This window comes from Gigantopelta aegis, chromosome 4, assembly GCF_016097555.1.
Source record: "Gigantopelta aegis isolate Gae_Host chromosome 4, Gae_host_genome, whole genome shotgun sequence".
Lineage (NCBI taxonomy): Eukaryota > Metazoa > Mollusca > Gastropoda > Neomphalida > Peltospiridae > Gigantopelta > Gigantopelta aegis.
In genome coordinates this window covers 75,662,343-75,673,592 of record NC_054702.1, presented here as the reverse complement: position 1 = coordinate 75,673,592, position 11,250 = coordinate 75,662,343, and the positions used below count along the sequence as shown (strand labels likewise).

Sequence of the window (11,250 nt, the reverse complement as noted above, 5' to 3'; positions counted from 1 at the left end):
CCGTTATTAAAAACAACTATTTTAATTTTATATCACATTAAGTATGACACTTTGAAAGAAAGAAATGTTTTATTTAACGATGCACTCAACACATTTTATTTACGGTTATATGGCGTCAGACATATGGTTAAGGACCACACAGATTTTGAGAGGAAACCCGCTGTCATCACTACATGGGCTACTCTTCTGATTAACAGCAAGGTATCTTTTATTTGCGCTTCCCACAGGCAGGATAGCACAAACCATGGCCTTTGTTGAACCAGTTATGGATCACTGGTCGGTGCAAGTGGTTTACCCATTGAGCCTTGTGGAGCACTCACTCAGGGTTTGGAGTCGGTATCTGGATTAAAAAACCCATGCCTCGACTGGGATCCGAACCCAGTACCTACCAGCCTGTAGACCAATGGCCTGCCACGACGCCACCATGACACTTTGATGTAATGTAATTAAAAGGTAAAAATTTAACTGGAATGTCACTGTGGACGGACTACATGTTAACTGTTGCATCACTTTGGCAACTAAAACAAATCAACTCTTCATTCAAATATACTTACAATCCAGATTTGGAAACGTTAACAGTAAAATTGCAATGGACACTATTTTTCCACGTCATTCTTTTTTTGCCATGTTCATTTTCTTAATTGCAGGGGTTGTTAGTGGTATTTTTTATACTGTAGTAGGTTCCCTTTTTAAGTGTTGCACCCACTCCGTAGAAAAATCCTATATCTCCTACTGCCAGTATATAGTAAATTACTTGAGTCAGAGTGTGGGTGGGACAAAAAGGTTTTCAGTACTTTTATAATGAAAAAGAAAACCCCATGAATATCAAAGTAATGTACTGTTTAATGTATGTTTTAAAAAATTCCTATCAGTTACTACTGTTTACAATAACATTGAAAAGTCACAATCAAGACCCAACAATCATTTCATGCTTAGAATCGTCCTTGACTTGAGCACTCTTACGAATATGTGACAAAGTCCTTCGGTGTTGTATTGAAGCGGAGGCTGTGGTGAACTGCTTGCCACATGTCTCACACGTATAAGCTTTGACAGTGTCGTGGGTGCGCTGATGTTGATGCAGACCCGACGACTGTGAGAACATCTTTCCACACACACTGCATGTGTACGGTTTCTCACCACTATGAATTCGCAGGTGATCATCTAGTGTGGTGGAGTGGGAAAATTCCTTGCCACACATCTCACACTTGTATGGCCGTTCCCCAGTGTGAATTCTCATGTGTTTCTGCAGATCTGAAGACTGTGAAAAACTATGACCACAAATACCACAGTGAAAGGTCTTTTCCCCGCGGTGACCTCGTTCGTGTCTCCTCAGATCATTCGACCCGATGAAATAACGACCACACTGCTTACACTGGTAAGGTCTTTCCCCAGTGTGTCTCCTCATGTGACGGACAAGATCAACACTCTGTCCGAAAGCTTTGTCGCACACACCACATGTATACGGTCTTTCCTGAGAATGAATTTTTTCATGTCTTGTTAAGTCAGATTTTCTCAGAAAACCTTTTGTACAAATGATACAGATAAATGGTTTTTCAACATTGTGTGATGGTAGTTTGTTGCACAATAAACGTGTCTGTAACCATACTAAAGATTGTTGGTAATTACCTTTTTTAGAGGAATTACTTTTCTCTACATTAATGCCAGCAGACTGGTTATTTTGATAATTTTGACACCACAACTGGTTAGTATCAGTATTTTGTTCAATGTCTTTATCTTGAATTATTCTATTTTGTGCACACTTGACTGATGTGTGTTCCCCAATATGTTGACCAGTTAGTCTGTTTGAAGCCCTTGTTGAAACTCCATCAAGACCAAGACATTTGTTTTCACCATCTTGTTTGTATCCATCCAATTGTTGAGTTACTTCCCTTGTCAGACCAGCATGCATTGTTGAAAATTCTTCTTCAGTACACGGTGTAGGAATTCCACCTGGTAGATATACATGTTCTGCTGAATCTCGTTTAGTAACTCTACTTGTGTCTGAATCATGTTCTTCAGTATCCAGCTTTGCAGTAAACATGTTTGGTAGACTTGAATTTTGTTGTTGCAGCACCGTGATGCAAGTTTATTGTCCTTCTTCAGTTGTTTTTTTTTGTTTGAATATTACTAAAATAAAGAAGAAGTGTTTTATTGAACAATGCACTCAACACATTGTAATTATGGTTATATGGCATCAAACATGGTTAAGGGCCTGAGATAATTAAGAGAGTAAACTCACTGCCATCACTCCTTGGGCTACTTTTATATGCACTATACAAATTACTAATCTACCTGTGTTTGAAGATCTTGTAATTAAAAAAAAAGTGTACCATTTACGAAATATGAATTTGAAGTGAAATTACTGTAAGAAATGTTATATTTATTTGGTACAAAGCTAAAACATGGGTGCAAAAAGTGCCAGTCGTCCTTAAATCCGAATCACATTGTTAACAACTATAATAAATTACTCTCCTACCTTTATTTATTATTTATACTGATATCATTCAAATTCAAAATTAGCTACCCGGTACATTATTGCAATGCTTCACAACATTAACAAAAAATACTGGTCTACTGAGCTTGACCCATCAAAATTTTATAACGAGCAGACAACGCTGTTTACAGGTTGGTATATTTTTATTTTTCATAATTTTGGACAAACTATTAAGTTTTAAAATATTAAAGAAATAAAAAGTACCTTTTGTCAAATATATCATAAACAAAAAGTATTGTTGGATAGGTTTTATTGTGTAGGAAGCAAAAACAAGGGTGCGAAAAGTATGTCCTAAATTATTCCTAAATAATTACATGGGATATGTTAAACATATAGTTACGTTATATTATATATGTAACTATAGTATTTTTATTAGTGGTTTCTTTTTGGGGGTATCTGTGTTGTCGACTGTGTATTTGACCGTAAGCGTAACAATGTGGTTCAGATCTCAGGTTTTTTAGTATGAAATTATAAATATTTCACCCAAAATTAGTGTACATTGTTTACCTATTTAACCCTGCTACCTTCAGAATTACATTATTGCTATAAGAGTTACTTTAAGATGTTAAATACTGGTGGCAAAAATTAGATACATTATTAATTATTTTCAGTTTTATTTCATGATAGTACCCTCATCACATAGTTCGTTCCGCTATGGTCAAATGTAATGCATATGTGTCAAACCACTGACGAACAGTCTATTTTGACCCTTCCGAATCATTGGATCCTCATTGGGCGCATTAAATTAGTAAGTCGAGTAATAGCCACCATTCCCACGCTCAACTAAGTCTGGACCTGCCGCTTTATTATAATTTTTTCTTCAAAAATGACCCTACTTCCAACAAAATCTCAATAATCGGCTCTTGGACATTGCCACGCTCAACCTCCTGAACCGGCTGATTTATATTTTCCAGCTTCCAACACAATCTGAATAATCTCCAGCAAGCAAGATGAAGGGATCTATCAAAATTACATAATGACGGTTAATTATTGGTTATTTTTTGTTTTGAAATAGAAACATTACACCGTCAATTACATACCCGTGAGAGAAAAAACTAAACAAACCCAAATACAATTTAAATTTATAATCTGTATACATATATGGTTAGCTTAAATGCGTCGAGAGCAGTGTTATACAGACGTGTCTGTATACAATGTCTACCAGTAATTCTACCAATACTTCTTTACAGGAGAGGGAGCTTTAAGATAGCAGGAAAATGTAACGTCTGTCTCTCTCTCTCTCTCTCTCTCTCTCTCTCTCTCTCTCTCCCCCCCCCCCCCCCCCCCCCCTCCCGAGTATTTTCTTGTTTTAGCCTTATTTTCGTACGCACATTGGCAGTACATTACACTTTTTATATTGTTGAGTTGATTATGTCCGGATCATGCAGGGAATCTGTTAAAACGTTTGCATCAGTATAGTCCGACCTCAGCACTTATTTTTCATAAGTGTGAACAGGGGTTGGGGTGGGTGGCAAGAGGTCAATTAAGTATATCAAGTTTAAAAAAAAAAAATCCTGGAGAGCATATATCTCCAACTCCTAAAATCTCTAACCCCCCCCCCCCCCCCCCCCCCCCAATGTTAACTAGTCTTCACCGTGTGTGCATATGGCTGATCACACCTATATTTATTATGTGCCAACATGTCTTGCCTCCACTGGAAAAATTCCTCCTTCAAATATTAAAATTTGTCAAATTGTGTGGTTTCACATTTGCATTTTAATGCCATCTGCCCAGTGTTTCAGATAACTTATAGTTCTGAGGCCACATGTTAAAACGTCAACTGTTGTATTCTTCCAGACTAGCGAGAATCTTATCTTACTCACACCCCTTCTTGAGCACATATAGTTCAAAACATGTGCCTATGACAGGCGTACTTTAAAAAAAATTGTTTTAATTGAACAGCATGTTAAATCTACACTTCAGTTTGCCTTGAGACCTCTCAACGCTTTAAATCCTGTTCATATACATTTTTGTACATATCTTTGTTTGACACCCAATAGCCGATGTGTATTTTTCATACTGGGGTGTTGTTAAGCAATAGCATTCATTGGTTTATTCTCCTCGCTTTGTTTTGCTGAAGTTCAAAGCTGACACAGCCTCCAGCATTCTAGCAACACTTTTCAAATTAAATAAATCGTGATTCTTAAAACAGTATTTATAACCCATGGTCTAAATTGCAAATTATAACACAAAGTCAAAAATAATATATTTATTTAACAGGTTGTATTAAAATTGTATACCTGCAACATTCACCAAATTTCCTTCTTTTGTCTTCTTTGAGTTACAGATATCTTACATGAAAGTTTATTAAATTTGCTTACTCAGCTACAGGAACAGGTCTGTTAATGTGAAAATGTAATTTTATTACACATGTAGTTTTATATTTTTTATATGCTTGTTGCCCATTAGACCACATTTTGCACCAGCAACTTTACATCCAAATGTGATGGATTTCTTCAAGTCCAATCCTTTGCCAAGAGCATAAATTGTACCGCCAACAAATGTGTCTCCTGCACCCAGTGTGTCAACAACTTTTTCAGGTGGGAATGCAGGACATGTTACTACGCCTATTTGATTATTCATTGCTGCAGCTCCTAGTTCACCCCAAGCACAAATGATAGAAGCACTGAAAAACATCAGGGAGGAGGTATGTTACTACATAAAACAACAACTATCAGGTAAAAATATGGTGCTATAGCTATTAAAACAGAAAGGTGTCAATCTAACATAACAGTTTGAAATTTTGTCAATAAGATGATTTTTTAAATAATGTATTATGCTCACATCATTAAAACCTAAACTTAAATGTAGATATACATGCCCTATAAATTTTACTTTTATAGCTAAATATATATATATTTAATCCGATTATTACAAACCAGTACACAAGTTATAAATTATGGCAAAAAAGGTATAAAATAGATAAATAAATGGCATTGACTGCCGGACTTAATTTTTCATCAAAGTTGCATTTGCAATTATCAAGAACTACTCACATGTATAACAACTAGATGCTGAACATATTTTCAGATGTCTACAGCCATATACACTATTAGTAATATAAGCATTTATTTTGCAATAATTGATCATAAAAAAAAGATAATATATTTGAATATTTTATTTACCCAGGTCTACACTTTTCAAATAGGCATTGTACAGCATCTGTCATAGTGTTACAGCTAAATTGCATTGCGTACTGCTTACTCACAAACACATATTCAGCCATATCAAACAGAATATCTGAAAAATTAAAAACAAAAAACAAACTAAAGACACAATTTGTTTGATTACCACATAAATATTTAGTCTTCAAAATGAGACAATTAAAACTAAACAGGCCCCTCTTTCACTATTACAACCCTGCAGAATGTCAAACGCATACTAAACATTTGCAATAAATATACGATTAAGTAGTTCAGAAATAATCATAAATATTGAATTCAGTTCTTTGTTAACTTTAGTTAGACTTACTAGCCTGTGGTCTTTCTGGCTTTTCAAGTTCAACTGATGTGTGTAGAATGTGATCTGTACCCTTGTTGTACTCATCAATACGTTGAAGCATCTTTTTTATTTCGTCACAGCTTGGTCGAGCCTAAATATAACAAAGACAGTTATACTGATGGAGAAACTTCATTTCAAATCAAAAGGGTAATTTACCTGAAGCTACAGATAGGTTATTATTATACAGGATACCAAATTGAAATTTCCTCTTGTAATATTGAAGAGTATGTGTTATTTGTATACTATAATACCCGTATCACCTTAATTACCTGTCACCAGTTCCCTTTAAAGCATACCAGCATTGTTTAGTACCAAAATCATGTACTGTATCACATTCTGAAGCTATACAGTACATACTCTTACCTCGAAATGAATCCATTTGTACGTATTCAAGTCAATTTTGGAAAAGTCTTCTAGTGTTAATTCAGGAAGATTTCTAAAAAGACAAAAAATTGAAGTGCGTATAATAAAAATATGGAAAGATTTTTGGGGCTTGCATTTTCACTTGGCTTTTCAACAAATGTACGCAGCACAATGCAGTATTTTGTCTATCACATTAGCTGTTTGACAAGTGACCTATGTTTGTGTTCCTTTGATCATGTTTAATTTATGGTCATGCACTCTACTTTGAAAAATAGTTAAAGGCACAATATATATCTACTACAATTGTAGTCATTTGAAAAATAGGACTAACTTTAATGTCGTTATTCGCAGACGGCTATCAATATTGAATCGCAAATATATTATTTCTCTTTTATTCTATAAATTCTACTAACTAAATCAGTAAATTATTTCTCTTTTATTTTATAAATTATACTAACTAAATCAGTACTAACTTGTTGGTATGTAAAATAGTCCTGGAGCCGTTCAAACTGTTGAGGATAACTATGGAGAGAGGACAGCAACATTCCCGACACCCCACACAGTTGTCTGTGCAGATACCATAGTTAGCAAAGTCCTCCTGCAAGAAACTGAAAAGGAACAATCACGTAAACATGCAATAATTGATTGTCAACATCAATGTAAAAAATTTTAAAACACAGTGTAAAGAGCTGTGCAAAGTATAAATATCACAAGTATATTAAAATTTTGTGTATGTGAATATCGCAGATAAATATATTAAAATTTTGAATAAAATTCAAGGTGTAAAAATGTCAAAATAAGTTTTGGCTGAAATCGAAATGATTCCATCACAGTAAAAAGAAATCAGTCTATATAGTGACCACCCCCATTTAGGCAAATACGACACATTTAGTTATTGTGGGGTCTAAACTCTCGCAACTTTGCGATATCGCAGTGTAATGTATAACAACTTGAAAGGACAATGTGATGTTGCTTTTAATGATACTTGTGAATTAGGCCATTTGATGTAGAGTACTAACACTCCAAACAAAAACCATAGGTTTGTGGTATTTGCTGTGTAAATATCCAAATCGTCTTTCTATTTGTATATAGGGATATTAAATCAGCCAATCGTTTCCTATGGATTATGAACTTTATCTCTTTAGTTGGCCGCGTCTTTAATGTAATCTGTAACTACCTACATGTTATAAAATAATTTTCCCATTTTAAACAGTGTCCCAATAGTTACAAACTAATGATTGAATTGACTGCCTATTTCTCCGTTTTTAATTTTACAATGTCCTATATGTTCTTAACATAGTTTCGTTCGTTCATTGTTTGCATAATAAGTGTAATTTTGTGCTGCTGAGTTTTTAATTCTTTGTAGCCCCCTTTTTGTTTTTCTGTGGACTACATTAAAAACATTTACCTACAGAACTTTTTGTTTCATTTTCTGTGGGCACATTCTTCACTGGTTAATTTCAATCAGATTATTTTTAGAATAAACGCAAAACTAAATGGGCTACTTAATTTAGTATTATTAACTTTTTAAATTTTTGTTTTCAATTCTTAGAAGCCTCAACCACGCTAGACATTTAAAGAATTGGCAGAATATTTTTAATAGACTATCTGATTATTTTCAATATACCCCACACTTACTGGATTTCTTTGCTATCTCCCAGTGTGCCCATGAATTCGGATGGTTCTCCCAGGAGAGCGATGATTGATGATGTATTAGATGCATTACCTCCACGCTGCCACAAGCAATCCAGACATCTGAATTGTGTAATAAACCGAGTCTCAAAACTGATATTTCGATACAATCAGTTAAAAACAAAATATGTATAAACAAGGCTTGAAATATGAAATATAATATACAATATAATATACGGCCATTCTAAAAAAAAGTATACCTTATGCAACTACTTGTAATTACTTCTTTAATGTAAACTATATATGCCTAAACATATACATGTAATGCATTATTTTACGTGTGTGCAAGTTAATAGAAAAGTTAAATCATGCTAAGCCTGAAAATACATTAGAATTTTTTTTCAAGTTTTACACGCGTATAATTACATATATATTTACAATGCTTAAATACCAGTGTTTGAGAAAAACAGGCTTCGTAAACGTAAATTCGACCCAATATTCATGTACATATATACGCGCGTGTGATTGAAATCAACTCTTCTAGTCTACTAGTTCATCATGATCGACGTCTTCGGCACGATACTTATTATTGTGATGTTTATTGCTGGAGCGGATTTTAATCAAAATTTAATTGGCACACACACGTTCGTAGCCTCCGTATTAATTTGGTTAATAGCCTATGTTTTAATTGGTAGATGAATTTTATCATTAATTTGGGTTCAGGAAGCTATTTAGTTTAGTATTGTGAAACATTTAATTCCCCTTTTATTTTGACTGCTTTACAAGGTACAACGGTGACATTTATAGAAGTCAAGAGTAAATGTTTCAAATGTTATCCAAGAAAGCAAGTGCATTTAACTCCCAAACCTGGTGTCAGAATCTTCAGTTGGAAAATGATGGACGATGTTTATGATGTCAACACAAACTAATCCAACACATAAAGTCTTTCTGTGTGAAGTCATTATTCTGTAAAAAAAAAAAAAATTAAATCGGTAAAATCCATTGGAGGGGGAGGGGAGAGAAGAATGTGTGATGTTATGCATTTTGTGTTGTGTTATGTCATTTTATGTATAATAAAATAATTTTCTCGTGATAATTTAAAGAGACATTCCTGACTTTGCTGCATTGTAGGTTGGTTCCCACTAATAAAAATATTCCTACGATTAAACTTACATATTAAATATATTTTCTTGTTTAGAATATCAATGTCTGTATATTCAATGTGTTTCTGGTCGTAAGAAGCCCAAACTGGAAATAAAATGAAATTTAACCATGTACAAATATTAGAACGATCAGAAACACGTTTAATATACAGCCACTAATATTTTATGCAGAAAAAATATATTTGATATGTAATTACAATCGTTAAAAAACTCTGTTGGTCGATAACAGCTTAAAAATTGCAGCAAACTCATGAATGCCCCTTTAAAAGAAGGGTTGTGAATTCAAACAAATACAGGTGCGGATAAGCTGGCCAAGATATTACATGATCTGTTAATGTCTCCAACTAAAGTTAAAGTCTGTTTTGTTTAACGACATCACTAAAGTCTGGGCATATTGATTAATTAATCATCGGCTATTGGATGTCAGACATTTGGTCATTTTGACTTGAAGTCTTCAGAGGAAACCCGTTTCATTTTATTAGCAGCACAGAAATCTTTCATATGCATCTTCCCACAGACAGGAAAGCACATACCACGGCCTTTGGTATACCAGTTGTGGTGCACTGGCTGGGGCGAGAAATGGGCCACCGACGGGGATCGATCCTAGACCAACTGCACATCAGGCAGGCTACGTTCAGACCTGTCTCCAACTAAAAGCAAATACAGGATCCCAAATACATCAAGTGTGTTATCAAAACATTGAATTTGTCGATATACATCGAGACTCGCGGGTGGGGATGCGCACCCACCTTCCCCTGGATTCGCACCTGGCAGGGGCGGATTATGCTTTAGAGAGAGAGACTGTTTATTGTGAACTATTTCAAACTGATGCGTACATGAGCGCTATTTAATACAGTTACTTGCATTAACTTTTAGCCGGGGTGGGTGGTGATCCGTGCAACTGGGGACACACACACACCCCCCCCCCCCATAATCCGCCCCTGATTGGAAAGACAAAACACACTCCATCGTTAAAAGGACATTCCCGAGTTTGCTGCAATTTTAAAGATGTTATCGATTGTAATTGCATATAAAATATATTTTTCTGTATAACATATTAGTGTCTGTATATTAAATATGTTTTTGATCGTTCTAATATTTGTACTAGGTTAAATTTCATTTAATTTCCTAAAATATGTTTTTTTCGTACGTACGAAATTATTTGAAGGCAGACTCCAGTTTGGGCTTTTTACAAATATTAAGATGACCAGAATCGCATTCAACGGACCAGGACTCGAGAGACACTGATATTCTAAACAAGAAAATATATTTAATATGTAAGTTTAATCGTAGAAATATTTGATTAGTCGGAAACATCTTACAATGCAGCAAACTCAGGAATGTCCCTTTAAGAGAGCTAGATGTAAACTTCAGCCTCAACCTGGCTCGGGCTTAAATCTTAGCTATTCGTTTCCAGACAGTATCCGTGTATTCGAAACGCTGTTCTGGTGCAGGGAACGTGTTCCAGTTCTCAAATCCCACACAACCTCGCATTGTGATGTGATGAGAACGTATTCTCAGCTGTCCACGAATGCAGTTTCGAATAATTGGTAGCCCTCCTAGAAAGTGATGGAATATACATTGATAACACGACTTGACATTATGATATTGAAACGTATTATTTTTGATATAGCGAACTCAAAAGATATTTTAGTAATAGCAATATGTGTATAGCTCATGTGCACGAATACACTCACTTGCTTAGGCAAATACCGTGCAAAGGGAGATAAACGTGAATTAGTTTATCTACAGGATAGTACTTTGTACTCATGAGAAAAACTGCTTAGGCCTATCACGTGAAACCCCGATGAATCGGACACCCATGGGACCAAGTAAAAAATAATAAAGAAAACAATGTTGTTGTTGTTTGGGTTATTATTAGTAGTAGTAGTAATAGTATTACTACTATTACTATTACTATATTATTATTTCAGGCCCGTCGGTAGGCCCCCTTACCGGAGACCTTTTTTTTTTAACGCAAAATTGCAACTCTGGCGCTTCGCGCCCTCGTGTGAGGCACTCACATAAGCCTAAACGCCCCCCCCCCCCCCCCCTCAAAATCCTGGCTACGGGCCTGCATTTTAAAACAATAATTTC

At 35.1% G+C, this 11,250-nt stretch overlaps 2 protein-coding genes across 3 annotated transcripts; both read right to left on the bottom strand.

The window, feature by feature from the left end:
• Positions 1 to 823: 823 nt before the first annotated feature.
• LOC121371099 (zinc finger protein 501-like) lies at positions 824 to 3,631 on the bottom strand. The gene is made up of 2 exons (XM_041496750.1): positions 3,002 to 3,631; positions 824 to 2,127 (listed from the first exon to the last, which is right to left on the bottom strand). Exon 2 carries the CDS (start codon positions 2,039 to 2,041, stop codon positions 908 to 910), a length of 1,134 nt encoding a protein of 377 aa, XP_041352684.1. The 5' UTR covers positions 2,042 to 2,127; positions 3,002 to 3,631; the 3' UTR covers positions 824 to 907.
• A 1,057-nt stretch (positions 3,632 to 4,688) lies between these two features.
• Positions 4,689 to 10,890, bottom strand: LOC121371100 (ketohexokinase-like). 2 transcript variants are annotated; one of them, XM_041496752.1, is made up of 9 exons: positions 10,851 to 10,890; positions 10,476 to 10,712; positions 8,858 to 8,956; positions 7,997 to 8,113; positions 6,832 to 6,966; positions 6,359 to 6,431; positions 5,966 to 6,086; positions 5,620 to 5,734; positions 4,689 to 5,120 (listed from the first exon to the last, which is right to left on the bottom strand). In XM_041496752.1, exons 3-9 carry the CDS (start codon positions 8,950 to 8,952, stop codon positions 4,859 to 4,861), a joined length of 918 nt encoding a protein of 305 aa, XP_041352686.1. In that variant the 5' UTR covers positions 8,953 to 8,956; positions 10,476 to 10,712; positions 10,851 to 10,890; the 3' UTR covers positions 4,689 to 4,858. The 2 variants fall into 2 exon arrangements, with proteins under 2 accessions (XP_041352686.1, XP_041352685.1); XM_041496751.1 differs by having other exon boundaries at positions 10,535 to 10,712.
• Between the last annotated feature and the right edge of the window lie 360 nt (positions 10,891 to 11,250).

What these genes read in the sequence shown, in the direction of transcription:
- LOC121371099 (XM_041496750.1), bottom strand. Translation starts at nt 2,041, where the DNA reads ATGTTTACTGCAAAGCTGGATACTGAAGAACATGATTCAGACACAAGT.
- LOC121371100 (XM_041496752.1), bottom strand. Translation starts at nt 8,952, where the DNA reads ATGACTTCACACAGAAAGACTTTATGTGTTGGATTAGTTTGTGTTGAC. An exon ending in GCCAGAAAGACCACAGGCTA is followed by an intron (nt 5,735 to 5,965) that starts GTAAGTCTAACT and finishes TTAATTTTTCAG; the next exon opens with ATATTCTGTTTGATATGGCT. An exon ending in TTTGAAAAGTGTAGACCTGG is followed by an intron (nt 5,121 to 5,619) that starts GTAAATAAAATA and finishes GATGTTTTTCAG; the next exon opens with TGCTTCTATCATTTGTGCTT.